General features: G+C 35.6%; 1 protein-coding gene and 1 long non-coding RNA gene across 4 annotated transcripts; both read left to right on the plus strand.

Annotated features, from left to right (window-relative positions):
• Window positions 1-1115: 1115 nt before the first annotated feature.
• Window positions 1116-8561, plus strand: htr5aa (5-hydroxytryptamine (serotonin) receptor 5A, genome duplicate a). 2 transcript variants are annotated; one of them, XM_058760013.1, is made up of 3 exons: window positions 1116-1254; window positions 5956-6729; window positions 7991-8561. In XM_058760013.1, exons 2-3 carry the CDS (start codon window positions 6031-6033, stop codon window positions 8324-8326), a joined length of 1035 nt encoding a protein of 344 aa, XP_058615996.1. In that variant the 5' UTR covers window positions 1116-1254; window positions 5956-6030; the 3' UTR covers window positions 8327-8561. The 2 variants fall into 2 exon arrangements, with proteins under 2 accessions (XP_058615996.1, XP_058616002.1); XM_058760019.1 differs by having other exon boundaries at window positions 5956-6567.
• A 7808-nt stretch (window positions 8562-16369) lies between these two features.
• On the plus strand, window positions 16370-20079 carry LOC131527400 (uncharacterized). Of its 2 annotated transcripts, XR_009267646.1 has the most exons (4): window positions 16370-16411; window positions 16496-16607; window positions 17606-17647; window positions 17739-20079. It is a non-coding gene; the product is annotated as an uncharacterized LOC131527400 (long non-coding RNA). The 2 variants fall into 2 exon arrangements; XR_009267645.1 differs by lacking the exon at window positions 16370-16411 and having other exon boundaries at window positions 16466-16607.
• The last annotated feature ends 7672 nt before the right edge of the window (window positions 20080-27751 follow it).

Consider the following 27751-nt stretch of genomic DNA (forward strand, 5'->3'; position numbering starts at 1 on the left):
GCGTCATGTTTTACGTGCTTATTTACATCAATTAAAGCGCCAAATATGAAACACTTCTGTCTGTATGTTACTGTTTCATCTGTACAACCAACACATTTTAATTAGGAACAAATGTAACTTTGAATTTTAATTTAAACGGATCTATGATTTGGCTACACAGTTCTACACTTAACTTTATTTTAATTTTAACTTAATATTTTATCATCAAATACTTTTTTTTTTTTAAGTTATTTATAAGATCAATATTATGTAACAGGCTTGACAGTGACATTTAACCTACTGAAACTTCAAGCAACTAAAGCTACATAAAATATGTTCACAAAAAAATGTAAAAAATAAATAAATAAATCTTTCATTTCAATATGCGCTGGCTGGCAGGGGACAGGCCAGAAGACATCTTTATGCATAAGATATGTATAAAAATAAGGAATTTTGTTGGTATGTAAAGGAAAATGACTTATATTCATATAAAGTGTAAATAAATAGGCTAAAGGTTACAATAAATCAGAATTTGCAAAGACAGGATAGCCTATATTTCTCTTTTTTCTGCTCCTAATTATCTAGGTGTCCAAAACTAATAAACCAACTAATGAGGTATTCTGTATGTGTGTTTGTTTGTTTGCTTATTCCCTTTCTTTGTGTCTGTAGCCTACATATATATATATAGCTTTGTGAGAGCCTCTTTTTTTTTTTTTTGAAAACGTCTTTAAAAATATAACATAAAATTCTATGAAGTTCGCCTCACAATTTGAAATGCTCGAAAATCCACATACTACTAGTGTTCTAGATCTAATGTCAACAGGTGAGTTTGTGCGAGGGTTATGTGTGGGGCAGAGTAAATATCATGAAGCTTAGTTAGAAAATCATTCCTCACTAATATAGCTTATATATTGCTTTTCACATGCTGAAATAGCTGCCTCAGAATGTAATTTCTCCTGTAGGCTACAAAAACTGCAGAAAGCTACAATCAAAAATGGAAGAAACAATGTACACATATAGCTACGCAACGTTTAACTGTAGCCTCATGAGAGCACAGCTCAGTGCAGTTGTCTATCTCACTGGGATTTGATATGGTAACGTTCTTAACCTTGCATCCATGTGGTCTGCGCCGAGGTGGCGACTTGAGAAACTGCAGGAGCGCGGTCACTCCTTTGAACACAAGATCCAGAGACTGACAGTGTTCTCTCAGGATATTGCTTTCTACCGAATGGGGTGATACTGCCTTCACTGAAGCAAAAGTGTTCTTGCCTAAAGGTAAGTGGGAAGGGGAAGAAAACAATATGAGATGCAGTGAATATGTGCGCGTGAAAATCTCGCAGAGTAACGTTATATGCCATTGAATGTTGCTGTATCCGCGGAGATACAGCCTAATAGTTGAAGTAATGTGAATATCACGTGACAGTAGTAGTCTTTCCAATTCATTAGTGGGCTAAGTTTATTACCAAAAATATTGAGAATCATAACTACAACTTTACTCAAATACTTTGCAACTCAACTGTCACCCATAATTTTAAGAAAATCTGCCTCCAATGTAGGCTATACACACACACACACACACACACATAGCATATATATATATATATACATACATATATATGAAATAATGTTACAAATGTGAGTCGCGCGATGTGCAGAATTCAGTTTTTTTTTTTTTTTTTGCATACGCATGCACTTACATGGCTTTTGCATATGTTAATCGCAGGGCATCTTGACATGTAACAGGGATGCTTAGCATATGTAAATCAATGCACATAAACTGCCTTTACAGAGCAGTTCAGTGCACAATGTACCTTTTGATGTAGTTACTTTGGCCAGATGATGGATTTAAAGTGTACAGATGCACTCATGTTGCAAATTATAACATTTTGCAAATGAACAGAACTTTTGATAAATATCATTAAAATGCAGATTTGCAGAAAAATCTGTTTTAGAGAGGGACATGTATTGCTGCCATATGGAGATCACATGACCAGCCTCATCATGCAGTTGAGTTAATAATAATTAATAGTGTAATAACAAAAACAATAGTGTTTTCTTTATGCTTTCAGTCAGTGCTCATGGCTGATAATTTATGAAGAATGAACATAAAACGACATGTGAACCAAACATCAAATCTAACAATAACAAACACAATGTACACAACATCACACAGAAGAGGAGAATCGGGACATTTTTCCCCTGTCATTCTAATGGGAAAACGTGTCCCAATTTACCTGAAGTCACTTCTGTGGATCAGCATGTGCACAGTCCACCAGACAGTTCAGACAGAATGAGTAAAGTGTAGATATAAAATGCCCAAACAAACAGTCTCTGCTGGAGTGATTAAACAAACTATGACGACCAGCAGCTTCCATGTCACAGATCAAGGAAAAATGCCTCCATTCAACACACAGTGACCACAGGGAAGAGAACTCACGGCAGTCTGATCACAGTACAGAGCAGCAGCCAAACCGCTTACCAGTATGAACCTCCAACAACACATAAAAATTAATTGGCATTGAATCCAAGAATGTCTACTAGTGATGTATGTAGCATGAGACAAAAATAGCCAAACAAACATCATGTATCAACATCAATAGGTGACATTAAGTCCAAAACCATACAGGCACAAATTCAAAACTCACTGAGTGCACCTTTAAAAGTGAGAACTAATAAGCTGCTGTAGGTTACATATTATGCATACAACACAAAACATTTGGTGGTTTATATGTACTTGCCAGAAACAGTTTGAAGGAGCCTTGTGTTACTGAGCAGGTCTGTAAGTGCACTAAAATGAACCCTCGTCACCTTACGTTTGAAGGAATCTGCTGTGAAGAGTGAAGAAGTGCCAGTGTGATTAGGATGAGCCCTCCGACGCGGCACTGTTTTAACTGTCATTAAAGTAATGATTCAAAGATGAGGGCATTAGCTATGTGAGAGCGGATGACACAGTCTGTTGAATGTCTCATATTTGATTAAAGGAAATTATGTGGTTTACGAAAATCCTAACTTCCCACACATGCATTTCATTTGTGGACTGTCTAAAAGAACTGTTTGACACTTGGAGTCGATGTTTGATTTAGACCAATAGAATAAAATATTCTATTGATTTATTGTGTATTCAAGCTGGAGGTGTTATGAATATTTTAATGTTTTACATACATCGGGGCATATATCAACCCCTACTTGTTTTTCCCCTTAAGGCATGGGAAGACAAGAAGGGCTAGTTTGGTCAGCAATCTACCTCTCCATATTTCACCTCTTCTATTTGACATGTTTATTGTTTCTGCTCATGGATTTCCCTAAGCCATACATCAATGCTTAATCAGTTTGGCCAATTTTCACTCAGACATTGTTCGAAAGTGCAATTACGTTTTCGAACAATTACATCTTGAACAGATTCCAGTGGCAGATTTATTATGCAGTCACAAAGCATGATGGAAGTATAGTGTCATGAAGGAATACATGTTCTAAAATATTGATGCATGCACCTGTAGTAAAATATGCATTTAAGCTTTTCGCTCAAATTAAATATGAATAAATTATCAAAGACTTCATTAGATTTCGCTCCTAGCAAGATGCATATCAAAATGCAAACACTTTGATCATTAAAACAGAGCAGTTGTAGTAAGGATCATTTAATAGTCCAGAATCCAATTTGTGAAGGAGAAATGTTACAAGCAGTGCTATATTTTACATCTAATTATCAGCACAAATTGTTGCAGAAAATAGTATGTTTCTGAAGATTCAGACTTCAGAAGGATAGAGTACATGACACTTCTTGGCTGCTGACCCTGAGCAGACAGGGCAAAAATCTATTAGATCTTTCCTCATTGAGAAAATAACTATTTAATAATTGCAACTCTCTGCCAGTGGGCTATAACATTTTTACTAAGTTGAAATGTTACACAGGACTCGTCGGGAACGTTGACATGTTTCCAGCCTGAATCTACCTTAGTCTGCCATTTCAAAATCAGCCCTGCCACTCCAAAGATGCGAATGGCATATTTTCTCTGGCATGTCATTTCAGCTAAAAATATGTTTTATTACACAATGTCTACTGACAAGAATCTGTGGTAAATGTCTTTTTTCTGGGTCATCTACATGTGGTAATACTAGCAGACTGTACAGTGGTCAGATATTTCGTAATATTCGTGCCATCGTCCATTGGTATTGCTGAAACTGACGGCACTTTCATGTCTCCTGTATTGCACTGCGAGTTTCACTTCACAAATAGGCTATGTATAATGACTTTTATTTCTTTCACTAGTAGTCCACCTTTTTTCTTAAAGAACACATTTTTGCATTCTACTGCGCTGTTTTTACCAAGGTGTCTTGCGTCGTTTGCTGCATCTTACGGTGGCTTCAGAAAACACATGCAAATAGAAAAAGCACCAGCAAATCAAGAAAACAACTTCATCAATTTGACAACACCCACGCTGCAAATGCTCACAACACAAACAAATAAAGAATTTTATTTGCAGTGCGCTTCTTTGTTTGTGTTGTGAGCGTTTGCAGTGCATGTTGTCAAATTGATAAAGTTGGTTTTTTTTATTTGCAGGCATTTTTTTCTATTTGCAGTGCATTTCTTTATTTGGTTGTGTTGTGAGCATTTGCAGCGAGTGTGCTGTCAAATTGATGAAGTTGATTTCTTAATTTGCAGGTGCTTTTTTCTATTTGCAGTGCCTTTCTTTATTTGGTTGTGTTGTGAGCATTTGCAGCGTGTGCTGTCAAATTGATAAAGTTGTTTTCTTAATTTGCAGGTGTTTTTTCTATTTGCAGTGCGATTTCTTTATTTGGTTGTGTTGTGAGCATTTGCAGCAAGTGTGCTGTCAAATTGATGAAGTTGATTTCTTAATTTGCAGGTGCTTTTTTCTATTTGCAGTGCCTTTCTTTATTTGGTTGTGTTGTGAGCATTTGCAGCGTGTGTGCTGTCAAATTGATAAAGTTTTGTTGTTGTTATTTGTAGGCGTTTTTTCTATTTGCAGTGCGTTTCTTTATTTGGTTGTTTTGTGAGCATTTGCAGCCCGTGTTGTCAAATTGATAAAGTTGGGGGTTTTTTTTATTTGCAGCCGTTTTTTTCTATTTGCAGTGCATTTCTTTTGGTTGTGTTGTGAGCGTTTGCAGCGCCTGTGTTGTCAAATTGATGAAGTTGATTTCTTAATTTGCAGGTGCTTTTTTCTATTTGCAGTTCGTTTCTTTATTTGGTTGTGTCATGAGCATTTGCAGCGCGTGTGCTGTCAAATTTATAAAGTTTTTTTATTTTTTTTTATTTGCATTTTTTATGAAATTGTTTTCTTAATTTGCAGGTGGTTTTCTATTGTTCTATTGTCCTGTTTCTACAAAGATTGCACTAAAAATGGAAAAGTTTCACGTACAAATGACAATGTTAATAAAAGGATCCCACATGGATCCACAAAAACAATTAAATATGTTGTATTACTGTATGCTTGCCAAGCCAGTAGTTGGCGATGTCACTTTGTAAAGAAACATATGCACATGCGCAGATATGAATTTGTTTAGACAGAAGATGTAATAAGCATGTGTATGACATAACCATTTTCACAAATTTGCATTTTCACAGTTTCATAGACGATAAGTATCATTTTCAAAAACTTTGAAACCCATTTTCAAAAGTTAGCATTTTCAGGCTCCCAAAACACCTGTAAATAAACGACCAAAATTTTCAGTTCTTAGTTGAAAACTGTCATGTAAACACTCCCTAATTAAAAAAGTTCATTAAAAAAGTTCATTAAAAAATGACTCTAGACTAATTTTTAAACGCAAATTCTGTCATTCTGTCACAAAAAATTTAAAAAATTTAAAATGCTGGGTTTTTAAAAGAAGGTTTTCCATTGCGTCTCTGGGTTTTAAAGTGTTTCACTGTAGCCTGGATATCACTATTTTTTTCCAGTTGACAGCACTGAATATCTGTAAAAGCTGCATTTTTAAATGTCCTTTTTCTCATTTTTACAGCTGTTGCAGTCCAGTGAAGATCTTTCTTGTTATTTTGTAAGTGGTGTAAAGCGGACAAAAAGAGCACTCAAAAACATGGCTGATGTCAGCCAGAACAGCTCCTTTAATCAAAGCTCAGAATATGGAAATGTCTACAGACCACAGACAGTTTTCAGCGTCTTGACATTCACCCTTCTGGCCATGCTTGTGGTGGCTACATTTTTCTGGAACATGCTTGTCCTAGTCACAATTCTCAGAGTCAGAACGTTCCACCGTGTGCCCCACAATCTAGTGGCCTCCATGGCCATATCTGATGTTATGGTGGCTGCTTTGGTGATGCCTCTCAGTCTAGTCCATGAGCTGAACGGTCGTCGATGGAAGTTGGGCCGAGTTCTCTGCCAAATCTGGATATCCTTTGACGTCCTGTGCTGTACAGCCAGCATTTGGAATGTGACCGCAATAGCCCTCGACCGTTACTGGTCCATAACTCGCCACTTGGAGTACACGCTGAAGACCCGAAAGAAGATCTCCAATGTGATGATTGGCTTGACCTGGCTGCTGTCGTCTGTTATTTCCCTCTCCCCTCTGTTTGGCTGGGGTGAGACGTATTCAGAAGAGGACATGGAGTGCCAGGTGAGCCAGGAGCCGTCTTACACCATCTTTTCTACATTCGGGGCCTTCTATCTGCCTCTTTGTGTTGTGCTGTTTGTCTACTGGAAGATATACAAAGCTGCTAAGTTCCGTATTGGATCAAAGAGGACCAACACCATCACTCCAGTTGCAGAGGCTGGAGAGGTACAGATGATATGTTGTGATATGCTTTTTTTAAATAACTTTTGAATTCTTTATCCCTCACATACCAGTGTACTGCATTTTAATACTGTACTATGCAGAGAATTGTTGTTCTCAAGATTTCTCTATTGTTTCAGATCGTACCTATTTTACCTGTTACCTGTTGCTAGACAGCAATTCAATAGCCGACTGATCTTGAATGTCCCGTTATGTTACTCTATTACCTTGAACAGCATGGTTTAATCTCTGAGCATGTCACAACACTTTAGGGAATAGTATTCCTGACACCTCCCTTAGATAAGTTCTACATTATTTTCTACTCTATTACCATCCTGTTCTACTTCAGTGGGTTTAAGAGGGATTGTCAAAGGTTTGATACAGAAACTTTAAGGGTTTAAAAGCTTATGCTTAAATGGCTATTTTCATGGCCATTTCAATGCTGCAAAGGTTCTATGCATTTTTATATTATGTTATCTTAACCCTAGAAAGAATGACTCGAAAAAACGGCATGCATGAGGAGGATCAAAATCTCTGTATTGAATTCAGTAGCTTTTGCTTTTCTTTTCTTTTATTTTCATCTATATTATCAGTGTAATTAAATCATTTAGGAATTTAATTAAATGTGCATACCATTCAAAAGTTCACTAAGATTTGTTTTCAGTATTATGTAAATTAATACTTGTATTCAGTAAGAATGCATTACATTGATCAAAATGTCAGTAAAGACATCTAAAATTTTACAAAATATTTCTATTTTAAATAAATGCTGCTCTTTTGAACTTTCTGTACAACAAATAATCCTGAAAAAAATATGTTTTCCACAAACAGTTACTATTAAGCAGTAAATATTTTCAACATAGATATTAATAACAAATATTTAAGACAGAGCCAAATGAGCATATTAAAATGATTTCTTTATGAACCATGTGAGAGTAATGATTTCTGTAATTCAGCTTTTTCGTCACAGGAATAAATTACATTTTAAAATATATTACTTTTTTTTTTATCAAATAAATGCAGCCTTGGTGAGAATAAGAGACTTCTTTCTAAAACACCTATACTTTTAAATGGTAAGTGTACATTGCTGAGGCTCACATATAATCTATGAGAAATACATGTAATATAAATAAATTATTTTATTGAAAAAAATCAGAATAAAATGACACCCGGTAGGGATGTACACTACTCATGTACTAAATACTGTGGTTTATTTGACCTTAATCCACTCACAGCAGTAATGCTCAAGACATATCTGTTCCCTCAGGTGAAAGAGGCCTCCAGGCAGCAGCCTCAGATGGTGTTCACAGTACGCCATGCCACGGTGACGTTCCAGACAGACAGCGAGACATGGCGAGAGCAGAAAGAGAAGCGAGCAGCTCTGATGGTGGGCATCCTCATCGGAGTGTTTGTCCTGTGCTGGATCCCTTTCTTCCTCACCGAGCTCATCACCCCGCTGTGCTCCTGCCACATTCCACCAATATGGAAGAGTGTCTTCCTCTGGCTGGGCTACTCCAACTCCTTCTTCAACCCGCTCATTTACACAGCCTTCAACAAGAACTATAATAACGCTTTCAGAAATCTCTTCTCCCGACAGCGCTGAGAGATATCTTGGCCTTGCCACAAATGCCAGTTTAAGCCACCCTTAACATTTGGGAAAGTGTGGTTATCTGAGTTCTTCAAAAAGCACAGATTCACAAAGAAACAGAGCTCAAGTATGGACGGAATGATGTCTGGGCTTTTACTGTCAGGCAAAGTGATGATTTGACCCAGTGTCGACAGTAAAGAATGCTCAGCTAAAATGTCAATCTGTCCCCTGCATTAAATGAATATAGACTGTGTCCCATGTATGGCTTTTAACAGTCAGTTTATACGAGTTTATATTTACAGTGTGTGTGTGTGTATATATATATACATATATATATATAAAAGTATGTGTTTTGCATAAAAAATATTAATTATTTATTAATAATTTTTATTTATTTATTATTTATTTTTATTTATTTATTATGCTTTATTATTTATTTTTCTTGAGCAGAAAATCAGCATATTAGTATGATTTCTGAAGGATCATATACATATGTATATATATGTGTGTGTGTGTATGTGTACAGTATGTATGTGTATATATATATATATATATATATATATATATATATATATAGATACATACATACGTCACATGATCATTAACTGACTCCAAAGTTTTTCATAGTAGTGCATATATAAAAATAAATGTCTGTGAAGAAATACATAGAAAGAGAGTAAAAGAGAAAGATTTCGATGTTTTAATGTTAAAGATTTTAATATTTCAATGTTAAACTTGAATAAAACCATGTCATTAATTAATTAATTAACATAACTTCAGACCTTTGAGATTCGAAAATACCAATGTTTCTTCTTGGAAGGTTATATGGGATATTGTCTTATATAGCAAAGAAAACATCCAAAAAGACCCAGAATTATGGAGGGTAGTATTCCTTTGGTAAAGATGATTTAGGCTTTCTCCTATAGCTCTGTTTTAGGATTTGAATTCATTTTAATTTACAAACACATTGTACATTTTGTGTAGGCTGCCTTTTAGCATATGGTAACATTTTATGCTGTTCATTGTGCATCATTATTGTTCCTAATTACAATGATCAGACACAAATGAGTGGTACAGATTATTTGTGTTGCCATTGTTCGTTAACCTGAAAGTTAACGAACTTTTTGTTTTTGTTATAAAAAAATAAAAAGTAATGTCTCTGTTTCGAGGAGAGTGAACATGGGATTGATGCATTACAGCTCCACTGCCGAATTATATGAACTGTCATTTTACATGGGTTCGTGAGAATTAGATTCTCATATGGTAGATTTTATAGAACATGCTGATGACCAAGCCAGAACCTTTCCATCTGTGTGATTTAGACTTTTCCTGAAGTCATCTCTGCTTCTGGAAATTGGAAATGATGGATTAACAGCACTTATTTCTTCCATAATGTCGGTGAAAATTACACTGGGCTACTTGACATTTTAAAAGTGGCTACATTTTCATTCACTCCCATCTGTGTATGACGCTCCCACTTGAATATGAAGTGTTCGTCATTACAAGAGGAAATAGCAATATCAATAGAAGCAATCTTGATCAAAATACTGAAGAACAGATGAAGAGCTGTAGATATACTGCCTAATATTTGGGCCTTAAAGAAAATAATTCAGCCGTTGAAAGGATTCAGCTCTATTCAAGTCCAAAACCATGCTCTTGTTCACTATCAATGAAGATGCTTTAGACTTCAGGCTGTGTGGATTCACATTACGATGTCTCTGTGAATCGACTGTACCTTATTTGATTTAGCTGTTGATTCTATCGTGCTGCACTTGAACACATTTTGAAAGCCATGAATACACAGACAAGAGATTGACAGAGCAAAGGCTCAGTTGGCTACAAATGGAGCTCTATCGAGTGCTTTTGAGTTCGCAACACGCAGCAACAAAAAAAAAAGAGACATTTTCAGGGCTAATTGAAGTGAAGTGTCTGGTAAGAAATTTGTTGGTGGAGTAGATACATGAATAATGGATGTGACACCTGCCTAAATGGCACCTTCCCCTTTAGCAGAGATGGAAAGTGATAGAAAGAGAGCAAAACACCTGACTCACTGAGGAAATAAACTGATACATGATCCTTTTTTTCTATTGCAGGTACTCTTACACATTACATGATGTAATAAATTATGGTAATGACCAAACACAAAAGATCACAGGTCAAAGTTTTCAACGTCTGGCTCAAATATTTGAATGCTTTTATTACCTGTGGGAAAAATACTCAAGCAGATGAGAATGAAATGAGCTGTATGTAAGTAATACAAATCTATTTTTGAACCAGTGGTGTGGGGTAATGTTTACTGGCAAATTCCTATTGCTAACCAAGGACAGATGCACCTAAAACATTTGTCTTTTAGAAGAGTGACAGAACACAGCATTTTAATAACCTTTTCAGAGCTCTGTCGTGATTTCAGATCAGTGAGCTGGGACTCATGGAATTCAGAAATTAACTTTTCATAATGTTCATATTCTTCAGCCTTTAGAAATAAAGAGACAACACAAAGAGACGGAAGAAAATACCTCTGTGGATGGTAACCAGGGAAACGGTATCTGCTTCAACAAATATAAAGCATATTTTATTGAATGATGAGAAAGCAGCAAGGAATCAGATCCATTTGTTGAAATATCACATCTGATATTCATTCACTGCAGTTTATGGGTCGCTGCTTTTTCTGTGGCGCCGATGGCTAAAGGTTCTTTAATGGGATCTATAACCTTTATTAAGTGAAAGTCAATAAATTCAGGTCTTGCACAGATTTTCTGTGTTTTGCATTGATTCTCTACATAATAAATTGTCTGCAGTAAGTAAAAATCTTGAGGTAGACCACAGCTGAGTGGTTTATTGCTTTAGAAAGCCATTCAATAAAACAGGTTAATCATATGTACACAGTAGATCATCTTTATTCTCACACGACAGCACACGTTTTATATGCAGAGGACAGGAAGGATACAAGAAAAAAAAAAGTTGTGCAGAAACTATTTTTCTGCAATAAATAAGCAATAGTAAATAGCTGTTGAGGGATAATTTTAGTAAACCGAACTCATGAATCATTTTGTTTCTGACACAAAACTCATATTATATGGTGCTCCGTGGGTTATGGTTAATCTGGATCTGATTTGGATTCATAGTCCCAATAGTTACAGTTGCATCAGCTGTGTTTATTTGTAATAACATTTCTTCTCTTGAACAGCTGTACAGTTATATTCTGATTTGGCAGGGATAGTGTATTAAAATGGTACGAGAAGATACAACTGATGCACAGATAGATCTAAAATGAGACATATTGCCAGATTTTCTCATTTTCTTAATTACATGTGTATGAGATAGAAACTTTCAGACTGAAACTATCACAAAATAAATAAAGTGTGTTTCAAAACAGCATTCCGGTCAAGAGGAATCCCAAAAAGTTTGCTCTCATTCTAACTGCAATGTCATTAAGTGTTATTTCCCTGCAGATATCAAGCAATTAATTTTTCAATTATTATCAAAGCATTCTTTCACAATAATTTTTGATATTATATAGCTTGATTAATGAGAAAGATTCTCTAGGTTTTAAATTTCATTCAAGAACAATGATAAGTGTTTGACTCCCATCTATTGCTCAACTGTCATTTGATTGAATTTTTAACTACTCTACAGAACTTTAATAAGTTAATGCAATATAATTGTGTGACAATTACAAAATTGATTCCCAATGATGTACCCATATTATTACAACAAGCACAGATTGCCTACCCAGAACTTTGACTGGAACATGACAGTGAATGTGCAATTCAAAGACATATTCCTATATTCAGTTATGTATTATTTTTTATTTATTTATTTTATTTATTTATTTGCAAAGCATTCTTTACAACGTTGTTTAGCTGCTGTCTTATGCAAACCTGCCCCCTGGTGTACAAACATGGGAAATACATTGCCTGAGGATTAAAGATTCTCTATCGTTCAGGAATAAAAACAGCACAGCACAGCAAACAAAGTCGATATTTACAATTCAGTATACATTATTATATAAATTGAAGGCACGTATAGCTGATACACTGCTAATGCACAAAGCTAAAGGCAGAAGGCCTGTACAATATTAATAAGTAACACAACATAATACTACAACAAAGGACTGGAACACTATTAATAAAAAAGTGGAATATGTGCATTATGCAGTGTCATTTTTAACTAGTGTGGTGCAATATTTAATACAGTTATTATAATTAGTGGTTTACAATAATTTATGATTGTTTGAGTTTCAGTGACCAGAAAGACCGAGGACTAGTTGTCACATTTTTACTTAAATACAGTCACTAAATCTCAGAGTAGGTTCATGTTTGAAAGTCAATTTATATGTCTTACTCATAGCTCCAATAAGACTATTAAACATTTCCATTGATATTGCCCATGAAAAACACTTAAAAACTATTTTGTTTAGCATTAGTGGTGCAAGTTGTCACTAAGGAACCTGTCATTAAACAACCAATCATAGGCTTTTCAGAAAAAGAAAAAAAAAGTTGTTATTGTAAATGTTTAAACTATTCTATGTTCTTATAATAACACATATTTTGGATGCTTGTTATATGTTGAATATTGTCTACATTACATTATTGTTTATGCTACACTATGTCATGCCATTGTGTAAATGTAATGTGGATTAGTTCCCTTTCCATGTAGTTATTACCTGTTGTCTCCTTTTTGTCCTGGTGAGGGCAGACTAGACAGCAAAACAATAGACAGACAGACCTTCCACAGACTTAAACATATGCTTATAAGGTCATGTTGTAAGTGCACTGACATAGGATATATTTACCATGAAATGGCATTAATATTTTGGTACACTCAGGAAAGAAAAGTACAAAAATTGTCACTGGGGCATTACCTTTTCAAAATGTATTCAGGTACTATGTATCTTTAATGTACTAATATGCACCCTTTATGGGTAAGGTTGAAAGGGTACCACATCAGTGATAGCTTTTGTACTTTTTTCTAAGAGCGTAGAGGTACGTTTTCTGTTTTTATCTCTCTGAATCCATATAAAGATCTCTCAGGGTATGAATGGTTATACATCAGTATGGTCAAATACATCAACGCTAAAAGACCTTGACAAACTCTGAAACGCGTCCAATCGGAAGCATAATTAGATCATTTAATTGACAGCTAGATTCAGTGCAGGGATGGGACCTTGTGACCTGAGAGAATTAGGCTTTGACATCCCTTTACCTGACTGTCTGACACAGCGTGACAGGCTGATTAAGACCAATTTTACCCATGTGGTCACATTTGCCACTCGCTTTTCAGGTGTAGCCATCACATCTGTGTACAAGCTTTGATTTCTGGACTATATGCCACATGCTACAATTGGTGTGAAGGTTTTCATTAATTTGTAGGCAAACATCCTGAGAAAGATTCCGAATCTTTCATTTTATATCATGAAACGGCCAGTTGATGTCATATTCGACTAAAACGGGATCCTTGGAAAATCGAATCTAGCTCCAGAGCCTCCATCAGCACAAATTAGTCATGATTAAAGGTTAACAGCTAACGAAGGACAGATCAAATCACTTGGCAACACAGCAGAATATAACACACTATGACATGATGAATTAATTCTGATTCAGATTACTCACCGAGAGGTGTTATGATATACCTCTGACAGCCAATAAGCATTCTGACATTTCAAGAATGGTAGCCTATATGATGAATTCATTACTGCCAAAAGCCATTTGTTTACATTTGTTCACACTTTCCATGACAGAGATGATCTGTTTTGGCTTAGTGCACCAAAAGATGTTAATTCAATATCTTCATTGATCAATGAAGACATTCAGATTACAGAATTTGAAGGCACCTTGCTCTGTAGTTGATTTGGTAGCCTATCTAAATATGTAAATGTGTTTTATAGCCTTCGGGATAGTTCACCCAAAAATGAAAATTCTGTCATCATTTACTCACCCTCATGTTGTTCCAAACCTGTATGAATTTCTTTCTTCTGCTGAACACAAAAGAAGAAATTTTGCAGAATGTTGGTAACCAAACCGTTGCTGGTAGCCATTGACTTCCACAATATTTCCCCCCATACTATAGAAGTCAGTGGCTATCAACTGTTTGGTTACCAACATTTTTCTAAATATCTTCTACCGATAATATTGACTAGCAATATTTCCAACACTCTTAAAAATAAAGGTGCTTAAAAAGGTTCTCCACAGCGATGCCATAAAAGAACCATATGTTGCAAAGGAACCATTCTGTCAAAGGTTCTTTAAAGAACCATCTCTTTCTTACCTTTAATCTGAAGAACCTTCTTTCACCACAAAGAACCGTTTGGCGCTACCTATGGCATCTTGAAGCATCTATATTTTTAAGAGTGACACACACACACACACACACACACACACATATATATATATATATAGGGTGACGTAAGCAAAAGTGAGACATCAGCTAATGTGGGACAAATAAGGTTTTGGTGTTGTGCTGCTTTTTAAATTAAAAAAAAAAAAATTCAATATAATTTGAATATCAACATTTGATTAGTCAAATGTAAATCACATGGGCGTGGTAAAAACTAAAATATTGGAAGGTCTGAGAAAGTACATGTTAAGTGCCAGTACATGGTTTATGTCTATTAAAATTGTATAAGGTTTAAATTCTAATATAAACAGTATTTCAACTGATGATATAAATTTGAATTACATGTGTTCATGTGATCATTCAGTTTCTTTTTCTAAAAGTTCTATTTTATTTATTTTTTGTAAGAATTGTGACCCTGGACCACAAAACCAGTCTTGAGTGTAAATTTTTCAAAACTGAGATTTATACAGTATCTGAAAGCTGAATAAATAAGCATTCCATTGATGTATGGTTTGTTCGGATCGGACAATATTTGGCCGAGATACAACTATTTGAAAATCTGGAATCTGAGGGTGCAAAAAAAAAAAAGAAATATTGAGAAAATTGCCTTTTAAGTTGTCCAAATGAAGTTCTAAGCTGATTTTTGACATAAAAGAAAAAATGATAATTTTGACCCATATGGTGTATTTTTGGCTATTGCTACAAATATACCCCAGCGACTTAAGACTGGTTTTGTGGTCCAGGGTCACAATTAAGTTTTGTTACTGTCCCAAATTACCTGAACATGTTAGATAAATTGGGACAGTGGCATTCAGCTAAAGTGGGACATCCTATAAATTAAAAGATAATACATTGCTTAATGTGACAAAAAAAATATATATATTTAAATGTCACAAACTGTATAGGCAGAAGAAAGGTAAGAAAAAAATAAGAATAGAAATTTGTGAATATTAAATTGTGTATAAAAAGTGCTTGTAAACAAACACATGCCTGCTCTCACCCATATACTTACACATAAAACATAAACACACAAATATGAAAGCATGTGTTACACACACAATTATGAAAGCATGTCTCACACACACACACACACACACACACACACACACACAAACACAAGCACACAGTTGGATACAAACACTTATAGTACACACACAGGAGCAGGCACATCATTCATGAAATCGCATTTTTACACTACACTGCATTTCTGTTTAAGTGATTCAATTCTTTGTTTTGGTCCTTCTGTTAGAGTGTTTTAAATGCTTACATTTGTACTTCTGTTAAGAGTGCTTTAATAATTCTTTAAATGTATGCATCTGTTGAAGTGTTTTAATTCAATAAGAGGTAGTTAAGAGTTCACAGTCAATAGCACAATCCACTAGTAGGCTATGTCTATTTTTATGAAGTTATTCTTTTAAATTCTATTATTTTCTACAATGTCCTGCTATAGGAAATAGCATTTTGTAAGCACAGACCAGATAAAAATGTGTGTCCCAATTTACCTGAAAAAGCCCGAAGAAAAGAAAAAAAGGGTGCTTAACATTTTTGAATCTCTGTATGTTTTAAACAACAACCAATATTCTTTCAAAAACCATACAGTAGCCTAACAGTTGTGTTCAGGGTGGATCAGGTTAGAACCATTATTTTCATCGCATGATTTAGAAACACCCACTAGTTTGAAAAATACCCACAAATTTAGAAATGCCCTCTTTTGTTCGGAGACTTCACCCTCGATATTTCAGCGACATTTTGCCAACTAAAAAGGTAATAAGCCTTCTTGTCAATAAGCGATGGATGAAGCATGACACGAAAGTCACTTTCAAACCAAGTACATTTCCTGTTGGCCAGAGCCGCTTATTCTCGCGATCAACTTGTAGGCTACATGAGCGAAGTCTGGCCCTCACGCGAAACTCCATAACGTTCGGATTCTTACTGAAATGGATTTCGCCAACTTTCAAAGGTAAATGTGACGGCACCTTACGCGTTCTTTTGAATATTCAATTCTGATTGGTCAATCGCGCCATATTGCTGAGATTTCGTAATATTCGTCACTGTCAAAGCGACGCGGTATAGGCTATGCCTGCGTGCCAATGTGCATACTATCCATCCTAAGTTCTATGTGATTTTAGTCATTTTCAATACTATTTAGGGCAGATAGCGTGGATAGTATGCACATTGGGACACAGGGTATCACTCCGCTCATTTGCTACGTAAAACTTGCGGAGCCCGGTCTCATGAAAATGCGTATAAATAGTACGCCAAATGAAAACAAAAACTCGTGGTACTGATACGCAAAAATTGACTTGGGAGTGCATATGATACGCACGTGTTTGGCGTGCGTATAATACGCAGTTTTCGCGTGCATATGATACGAAATTTGTTGACGTGCATATGATAAGCAGTTTTAGCGTAGGCCTACATATGATAAGCATCTACCCCACAATCCTAATCCTACCCATTGCGTAGCATATACACGCCAAAATCGAGTTTTGCATATCAATAGCCTACCAAGAGTTTGTTTTTATTTGGTGTGCTATTTATACGCTATTTATATCATGAGATCGGGTTGACTTGCGCTAATTTCGCTCCTATCGTAGGCCTACCGCAAATTCACTCTCTCTCATTTCATACATAAGCAACTGTTAAATGTAGTGGAACTGACCTCAGAGAACGTCCCATTAATGTTACTGTAAAATCGTATGGATGTAGTCCTTAATTGTTCCTATAGGCTCGTTGTTTTGTAGGCTACAATGTAGTGGAAGCTTTAAGATAACAAAATAAATTCACTTTACTATTTATTTATTTAGATATGTTTTTGCTGTTTCAGAGATATTTCTTAAAAGACAAATATTCCTATGAAAAAAACTAAATCAAAGTATTGTCTTCACAGTTTCTCAGAGGGACCATATAAAAACTAGCCCTTCACAGCATTTCACCTTTTCATTTATATCTTTACAGGCTTATCTTATCAAATTAAATGGTGATGCCTCCTGCAATAAGGTATCAGTGTAATCAATACACATACATTGTCATTGCTCTCTCCCTTTAAGTTACTCTCTTTCTCACTCCCTCCTTTTCTCTATCTTGTTAGAGCACAGCAGAGATGCTGGCATGCATCCAGCTCTCTCAGTGTGCCCAGACTGCCGCTGGGATGAGCACAGTAACCTTCAAGGAAATGTATTCCGGTGTCATTGGCCGGACTCTGTGCCTCTGTTTGCAGACAGAATACAGAGGTGCCCATTCTCGGCATCATGGGAACTCCCACCATCCCTTGCATCTGTGCCTCCACCCACCACCAACCAATTATGTGCGAAAACAAAAAAACGGGGGGTAGAAAAGAGGCACTGCACCCTCTGAGGAATGAGTCTCTTCATTTCAATATCAGAGCCAGAGGATGAGCATGTTGGCACATTCAGACCAGGAGGCCTGCATTCAGTATTCTGTCTTCAGTCACTCCACTGAAACATTATCTCAGTCAACCAGATTGCTAAATGTTGATTTAAACTCTTGATATGCTGCCATCAGCTTTATGTTGAAAGTGTGACATGAGCGACACGATAAAATTAAATATGTTATTATTTTATTTTATTAATTTGGTGCCATTTATTAGTGATAGCATATCTTTTTTAAAACATATCATTAACATTTTGGAATCTTTACCAACATCCTGTATTACTTAATTACTTTGCTTTTGGCATCACCAACTGCTAAACAGAAGAGAGATTTATGATATTCTGACAACATTTAAATCAGAAAGGCATGCAGCAAAATTGGACTTGGAAGAGAACCACTTTCATCCCTAAAGCATTTATCCATCAAATATTCATTTCTTGGCATTCATGTGATATTACCCTGAATAACTAGACACAAAGCAATAAAAACAAGTGGTGTATCAGGGGATTTGACAGACAACAATTACATCAAATTGACTTTAATTAAAAACTGATGAAAATGTCATGTGATGCCTACAACCTCTGGTTCAAATATGTAAGTGCATGCTTGTGATTTACCAGAGATGTGAAAGTTATCTGACCTAAAAAAGAAATAGAAAAATAAGTATTTTAGAGTACTCAAATTCTAAATATTCAAATGCCAAAAGGGCCAAAATAATTTTTTTTTTACTTGCTCCATTACTTACTATTCTTATTTAATTATTTTTATTTTGCAAAAGCCATATACATTTTTGCCATATATACACACATTTTCTAGAATTTTTCCCAATGTTTTGCGAAACATTTACATCTGTGCATTTCATTCTGTAAACATCATGCTTGTCAGTAAATTTGAATATATTTTATTCAGAAACTGTGGCGCTATGGAAATGACGTGTGTCTGAATGTCATTGCTGTGAAACACCATTGCCCGCATCCCTCCCATTTCCCCTGTCCCACCCCTCACAGGCCAGACACTGTTCTATCTATTTGCACACTGTCAGTCTCAAAAGCAAGTGGCCCTCTCTTCTCCTCCTGGGCAAGTCCCTCCTGAGAGGCGGCCATTCCTGCCTGCTGGGATACTGACAGTTAACCTTTCGCTCAGAGATTTCTGGGAGCTCTGCCAGATTTTCCCACCCTGAATAGCTTTTTAAGAAAAGCTACAAACTTAACAGATCGCACATCCCGAGCAGTGTACTACCTCTGCTACATTAGCTTACCTACAGAGATAACGAGCCTGTTAGAAACCTCTGCTGGAGTGAACCAAGTTGATGACCTCCCCATCCTCTTTTATTCTTATGTGCAGTGTATTGCTCTTCTTTAAAGTTTGAAATACCCCCAACAAGGCATTCCATAAGTTTGAGCTCATCATAGTTGGCATTATTGGGAAATTAGAAACTATAGTTGCATGAAACAAAAGGTATTTCCCATTTTATAATACTGAAAAAGTAACACACCATACTTTCTCTGCTCCTGCTGTTCACCTCCTGCACACAGCATCAGTACAATGGCATTAGTATGCCAATGGACACATGAATGGATATCCTGTCATACACGACATACATCATAAGACATCTCTGAACTTTTGATCCCCTCCAAGTTTTGATAGATCTATTGTTGAACCCATAGACTTAGGGAACAATGGTGTTTGACGCAGGGAATCTGGGGTACAGTACGGGTGTCTGTAGCCCAATCTGGTAATTAAGTGGGGTTAAAGCCAGGAGGGGCTCAGCGGGGGCGATGCCTGGTAGGGGTGCTTGAGTCACTGCAGGGTATATAGGAGATCACAGAGAGACAGAGACAGACACCCCACCAGGAGACCAGGCTGCCTTCTGACATGCCAGGAGTGCAGAGGTGTCACCATTCGTGTGTGCAGATTTGAGATTGTCTCTCTAATTCATGAGGCCAAATGAAAAGAGTTCCACCACTAATATAACATAGCATAATACAACATAATATAAGGAGTGGGTATAAATAAAAATAACTAAATAAATAAATATACGTGCACAATTTGGTCTTACCGTTGAAAATGTTTAAATATTGTAAAAAACACAAGATAATGAATCTATACTAATTACTAATTCTTACAGAGCTGTCTTCCATTTCTCACAATACAGCAGTGAGAAACTACAAAGAATGAGCTACAAAATAATTAATTCAAATAAATTAAAGGGATTACGATCCATAGCAATTATGAGCCATTAGGTCAGTTTAGCAATGTTGTGTCTTGAAATTCTCAGTCTGCCCTAATGATAACTAGCCAACCATTATTATGTTTTTTTTTTAATACAATAATTATAATGAGTGGGTCAGAGCCTTTTTCTCTTTCTTTTTAAGTGACACTGTGATTTTCATTTAAGTTCACGTATGTCACCGCACAAAGAGCTTATAAAAAAAGCTATGATGGCAAATGAGTCTCTCTTTTCTCTTTTTATTATTAATTGCTTTTTTGCACACACACACATATAAAAAATATCTGGTTAGATATGAAAACTTTCTCTTTTTCTTAAAAAACTGAAAAAGAATTTAAACATCACAAGGAAAAACTATACAGGGTCTTGAGGTTCAACAGTTTTTGAAAATTAAATTAAGGGCTTGCTCCCCAAAGAAATTGAGATCATATCATTAGGACTATTATACTTTAATAATATGACATTAATTGAAAACCAAAGAGTGACCTGCTGGAACAGACTTTTTTCTTAGCAGTGCCTTTAACAAAAATGCCCCTTGGGTTGATTTACAGTAGTACTTACATTGGGAGTTAATAAGTAGAGTTAAATGAAAAAACGGGGCAACGTTTTTAATTAGGGCAGTCATCCCTAAGAACAACATACTTCAAGTTGATGAGTGAGATTATCATACCCAGAGTGTAAGGTATTATGCTGGTTTTGACCTACAAAAATGACTCCATGTAAGGTCAAGGTCAAGAATCATAATGTCCTGCTGAGTGTCAAACTTAGGATGATTTGGAAAAGCATCACACAGAAAAGAAATCATTGTCAGAGAAGACCATCTGGAGCAACTTGTCCTAATTCGATACACAATTAAAATCAAAAGCCATTTAATCAATCTAAAACTATTTTAAACAGCATTTTGCTAATTATTATGCATGTAAGCTTTAATTAGTTCATATTAATTGAGAGGCTATGGAATATTTGTTCTTGTAAAAAAAAAAAAAAAGCATTTGCCACAATGCAGGATCATTTAAAAGGAATGAATGAAGGCAAAATAAATAAATAAAAACTAAAATTGTGAAAGACATGAGAAACGGTTAAAGGAACTATAAGATATACTTTCCTTAACACACATTTTTTTTAAAGACTTGACACTAATTTAAAAAAAAAAAATTAAGTAAAAACCAACATATTAAACAACGCAAGAACTCTTTCTACGCTAAAATAATAAAAACAGCTGGCAACATTTTAGAGTTTTTTGTCAGTAAAACATTTGCAGAGGGCCATTACCCAAATCCTCAATTGAGAGGGTTCTTAAAGAGCTTAAGGGCCTTACGTCTCATAAGAGAGCAGTCTAAAGAGCGCGTTCAGCTCCGCTGAGCCTTTAATAAGTAAGATACATCCCTGTCCCTCAGTGCACCTCTCCATAGCTCACATTTCAGTCATGCCTTGAGCGGGTGGCACTACCTAAAGTAGGGTGAAAAGGTCTCCTTTTCTTTGTAAACAGCTGAATCTCAACGTTATTCCAGAACTGATAAAACAAAGTGATATAGTTACTGTACAGGTCACCGATCTCATGCGAGAAAGACGAATTCGAATGTTTTTGTGCGATTATTCTCGACCGTCCACGTTTAAATTTTAATTCCAGTTCGAATTTTCAAAACGTTCTAGTCTAGTGCACATTTGGTACTGACACAAAGGCACAGAACGGAACTTGCAACATTTGTCCAAGTTTGACATTTTTTGACATCGTGTAAAACTAACAGGTGAAATTCATGGAAATGAGTCTTTATAATGTCACGACTATTTACTTTAATTGCCTAATAGTGCCATCACATATTTTCTTTTTTTCCTGGACTGCAAAAACAGCCACGAAGTCGGATTCAGAACGCAGCATAATTTGAGAGTTGGGGTTTTACAGATGAGAACATCGACCCATATGGTCGTGAACCACCAATGAACATGGCTACATCCCTAAATGCATAATGTCAGTTTAAAACAAAGGAAAATGAAGCCGACGCACCGCTGATGCGTTTCCCTGCAGCTGGCAAATATCATGCTCAAGTCACTGAAGTTACGGTGTCTAATCACGTTAATTAGGCTGAAAAGCAAACTTTAAATCCTTGATTTTTTAAAACTAACTTTCTATCAAAAGTTACAATTTGTAAACGTTCAGTAAAATGGAAGAAATGTGGAGTAGCTACTGAAATAAAATAAATTTGGGGAAAAACAGAAGGAACAGAACAGATTTTATTTAATAAATGTTTGGCTAGAACAATAAAGGGCGTTTCAATCTGATACCATATGAGGATATTTTTATGAATGAAAAACATTCTGGGACGAAATTTTAAAATACATCTACACAAATACAATCACACATCTATGTTCTGGCTCTTTAAGAGCCCAGAATTCAGTTTTCGGAAGAATGAAAAACGTATAAACATAACATTAAGCAAAACATTTTAAATCTCCAAAGAATCAAGACCATCAAGAACTCAAAATCTTAAAAAAATAATTCTTGATTTGAACACGATTCATTGCTGAAGACAAAGCGCAGCAAAATAATAATAGCAGCCTATTAAAAAAACACGGAAAATTGAAAACCTAAACTTTATAAAGTTTTTTAAAAATTTTTATTAATTCCCATGATAAAACAAACATAAGATCTGTGTAGCTGTCGTCTTTTGGATGAATAAATCAGTGATGTGGAACTTTTGCGACAACACCTGTCATCAACATTGTTTTACAGGGTTATTTTACATCTGAGTGATAAGTTTAATTTCATTCGCACGCTTAATATCCAATTTAAATGCATATGGTATTACAAGTGACACCGTTTTGCATACACTTTAAACATTAGGTGTAATGAGGTTTGGTGATCTCGGAAAATTTGATGAAAGTTTAAATAAAGATTAATCGTGAAGGAGATGAAAATGTATTTTATACCTTGTAATTTTGGTACGCTGGAGACAGATAATCAAACGGCTTCATATCTTTGAGGAATTATTTAAAGGAAGGACCAGAAGTAATTATTAAACTCACCCAGATAACAAATGTCACAAGGAAAATAATTATTGGTGTGTCGTCGCTTTTTGTTTTGCCTGTTGCAGCATGATGCTTCAAGAATCCTTCCCAAGAGATGTCCAGTGTTTTATTTATTTATTAAAACTTCAACATCAACAGACGTAACTGAGGATAAGGCCAGCATTGTCTTAACGCAGGACTGCAGCTAAATAGCACATGATCTGATTCATAATAATAATAATCCTAACGACATACAACTGTTATTCTGAACTGTGTAACTGCTTGTGCGTGTTTTCTGAGCCCTTCACTCCTGGCACAAGGGACATGGCACCACAGCAGAGACATGGTTTATCTGTCAAAGTTAAAGAAAATTTCAGACCAAAATGGCTGAATAGAGCTCCTCCAGCCATGCAGCATTTTTTTTTTTTAAACGAGATTTAGACCACTGGGGTTACTTTAATGGTGGTTTGTGATGTCACAGTGCAACATCCAATTAAAGTCTCGTCCCAAATGACATTCTGACACTTCCAAACCTTGCATGGCATCCCATACACTCAGGTAAATTAGGTGAAATATTATTTTACTGTTGATGTTTTACTTTTTATTGCATAATTAGTTCAATACACGGTATAAAAATATTTATACAAACCTAAATATTATATTATTTTGTTCGATATAATGATTACAGTATGTGGGTTCAACAATATTACACGACGAGCAAAAGAGCTGCAGATTAACCAACATCAAAAAGCAATGAATAACTACCAAATTTTATCAAGAGTTGGACATTAAAATGCAATTAACCTAATTAAAGACATAAAGTCATAAATAGGGAATATTCTGCCACATTTCGAATGTGGTGCTTTTTTAAATTCGTGTTAATGTTGTTTTGTTAAAGTTAACAGCATATGAATTATTACGTCAAACATAGTTCTCTCAGTGGGAAATATCTCTTCACAATGACATCATGAATAGGCTAATGTAATCCACAGATCAAGTACACTGAGCCCTAAGCCATGACCTATCCCTATTAAAATACTTTCTCTCACTGTAATGGACGTAAATATACATTATTATTTTGCCAATTTAGCTTTAAAAATAAGAAAACAGATTTCTCCCCACTTTATAGGCTACGAGTTGCACAAGAGTTGTTTAAACTTTTTTTTTTTGCTTTAACAACTAGCCTAACCAATTAAAAACATGAAAAAATAAATAAGAAAAACTTACGAACTTTTGAAGCTACTCAGTCGGTTTGTTCTGGTGGTCTCTAGGTGAAATCGAAATGTTTGTCAGAGGCTTCGTGTCATAGAATGGCACTGGTGTGATGTTGTATGAATGACATGACCATGTCATTTCCTCCCCATTGAGACTCGCTGAGTCCTTTCACCGATATTATTAGCATCTGGGTCAGTCATTATTGTAGTCTATACAGAACAAAACGAACGAGGGGGGTGAAGGAGACAGAGCATTTCCTCTCCTTGTGAGCTTTTTTGAATATTGATCTGAAATACATTAATATAGATGTTCGAGCTGCAGAAGGAGTCTATAGCATAAGATGCACATGTATCACGCTGTCAGTCAAGAGCAGTGGCTTTTGAGATCAAACGACTGTCAAGACGAATAGTGAAAATCCGAAAACGTTTGTTGTAATAGAGCTTCATGTAAATGTCACATATTTTTATGACTTTAAACTTGAGGAAGAGAGAACGTAACAAAAACACAGCTTTCTGACTGGCTGGAACTTTCTATTTTATGTGCTCACAAAGCGTTGACGCTATTGTGCAGCAGTCGGTTATGCCTGACCTCAGATTCACAATGACAAACTTTTACAAAACAATAACGAGAAAGGATTTCGGGGCGCCCAGTTTTACTCTTACGCTCTTTTCACGCTTCCCTTTATCTCCGTCTTGCTCTTTATTTCTTCAAAAAACATGCACACGATTTTTTTACAAAAGAAAAAAAAATCCAAATCGACAAGATTCTGAGGGAAACAAAGGGCGATACTGGCACGGACAATGGTGAAGTGAAAAAACAACAACAACAAAAAACTTTTAGTTTCAAAAACTATAAAATATTATTTTAGATGGACCTTATGCTTTGTTTCTTTATTCGACAGTCATTTAAAAGTCCTTATGATGTTTTCATAAAAACAGCGGGACACGAAAGACATTAAGCTTTATAGCAAAAACTATGGTAACAGGCCTCTATATCTATAAAATCTATATCTATACCTCCTATACCCTGTGCACTTCTTTTCTACAATGTTTCCTACAAAGCTCTGCCCAAAACACTTGATGTTTTAAAAGTAAGACTAATTGAACGATTTAACCAGACCTTGTGATCTCAGTTTTTCTTCCAATCTTCCGGAGGTCTATAGGCCTTTATTTATTTATTTTTTCAAAAGTGTAAACATTTTGGAAATAATATGCATTTTATTATACCTACTTTGCCAATCAGATTACAATTTATGGATGCTGTTGATTAGAGAAAGAAAGAAAAAACGAACTCATGCGGCATAGGCAAATCCACAAGAAAAGGTGTGTTGCAACAAACACATGGAAGAGATTATAATTCATTTTCATGTTTATTGCAAATGGTCCCACAATTTCGGCTAAACTGAAATTGTGATCATAAAATGTCAAGATCTTTGTATATATCTTTAAGGCATGTTGGGTCTTAAGGTCTCTTGAGGAAGGAGGAGGATTTGCACAGATTATATAAATATGATTTGTTTGACATGACTTTTCTTTGCTGAACAAAAAAGTAGCCCAAATCAAAACAGCATATTGAGAACTCTGCGCAAAGAGACCGTTTTCGACATTACAGTGATGTAAAGTGAGATTTGGAGAACTGAAGGAACAGCATCCGGTATACACCTGTTGCACAGACAAGTCGCTTATATCTGAGGGAACCGAACAGCTGTCCCCTCCCGCTCCATCCCGCGAAGCTTAAGAAGATCTGAAGTTGGCCAACTAACTGAGAATCGACTGTGGTTTTCATTTGGGATTTTTTTTCTTTAATGTGAGTTGCCTTTACAGTGCTTTGTAAGTTATTTGCTTACAACGAAGGTCGCATTGTCATAATGCAAACTTATCCAAAGAGCCCGGAACATGTGAAATACATATTAGTCATAATATATGAAGAGTTCAGATGCAAAAGCCTCTAAGTGCCGTTTGAAATTTTCTTCTAAAATGAGCATTTTTATCATTTTTATCAAGTTATTTCACTTAAATGGCAATGAAAATAATAACCATTCATTACCATGAAGGTGAAATTACTGAGCCTACCACAAAAAAAAAAAAAAAAAAAAAAAAGCAGCTCATTTTAGAAGAAAATTTCAAACGGCACTTATAGAGGCTTTTGCATCTGAACCCTTCATTCTCATATATATATATATATATATATATATATATATATATATATATATATATATATATTTTAAACTGGTTCAGGCCATAGATTGTCTGTTCCTTCCATATTCGATGTGATATTAATTAGAATCATTCACCCACTAGGAAAAGGTCAATGATTCGGTAATATTTCAAAACAAAATTATTCACATGAAAATAACCAAACACTAGTTTGTAGCTAGGTTAATTTGAGTAGTCACTTAATGCTTTAAAATTGGGATTTTAGACCGTCCTTCCCCGACAAGCTACTTTATTACCACTTAAGATAGCATAATTTGCATATAACGTCATAGCTATGATGAACAGATTTAAAAGCCCCAACTTATACAAAAACATTTAAACCTTCAGAAACGGAACATCACAACATAATGGTGATATGAATATGTATCACTGTTCCACAGTCTCAAACAGGAAATGGTCAGTAACCTTTATCCTCATCCTCTGAGTCCCTCAAGGTTTTCCCCCTATTTCTTCAGTTTGTTTTCAAAAGGGCAACAGGAAGCTGGGGGATCCCGTGTGACCCCAGCATTGTTCTAGGCCTGATATCACATCCATTGACTGGGTCACATCTGTGCTGATCTGAGCTCTATGATCTGTGAGCTGGCAAAAGCTCTTGCACGCATTCACAAATCCCTCTTTGCTTCTGCGCGAGACCTTTTGTAATGGAGAAAACAGAAATGAGAAAAGTTTCGGAAACCCACAAACAGGCTGCATTCTAAATAATGCTGAGAAGTGCTAATACTACAAGAACTAGAAATTCTAGAATAGGCCTACTACAATCAGAAACACTCTACAAGAACTAGAACATGTTTGTTCGACTTTTAATATAGGTCTTGAGCCATTATTAATTTAGATTATAATGAAGACATGTAATATATAATGATAAGGATTCAAAGTATGTTCATAAAAAGACTTATCCTGAACTTGAGCCGTTGCCATTACGCGCGAGCTTTTGTTTCCTGTTTTGTTAAATGGTTGATTTTTAGCGGGCTGCATACCACCATAAGGAAGCTAACGTGATTCAAGAGTGTTAATCCTCAAGGATTTCTCTAGGATAAAAATGGT

The sequence above is a fragment of the Onychostoma macrolepis genome, chromosome 02 (assembly GCF_012432095.1).
Source record: "Onychostoma macrolepis isolate SWU-2019 chromosome 02, ASM1243209v1, whole genome shotgun sequence".
Classification (NCBI taxonomy): domain Eukaryota; kingdom Metazoa; phylum Chordata; class Actinopteri; order Cypriniformes; family Cyprinidae; genus Onychostoma; species Onychostoma macrolepis.

Excerpts from the sequence above, each read along its gene's own strand:
- htr5aa (XM_058760013.1), top strand. The coding sequence starts at position 6,031 with ATGGCTGATGTCAGCCAGAACAGCTCCTTTAATCAAAGCTCAGAATAT. Across the intron at positions 6,730-7,990 it reads CAGTTGCAGAGGCTGGAGAG|GTGAAAGAGGCCTCCAGGCA; the intron begins GTACAGATGATA and ends CTGTTCCCTCAG.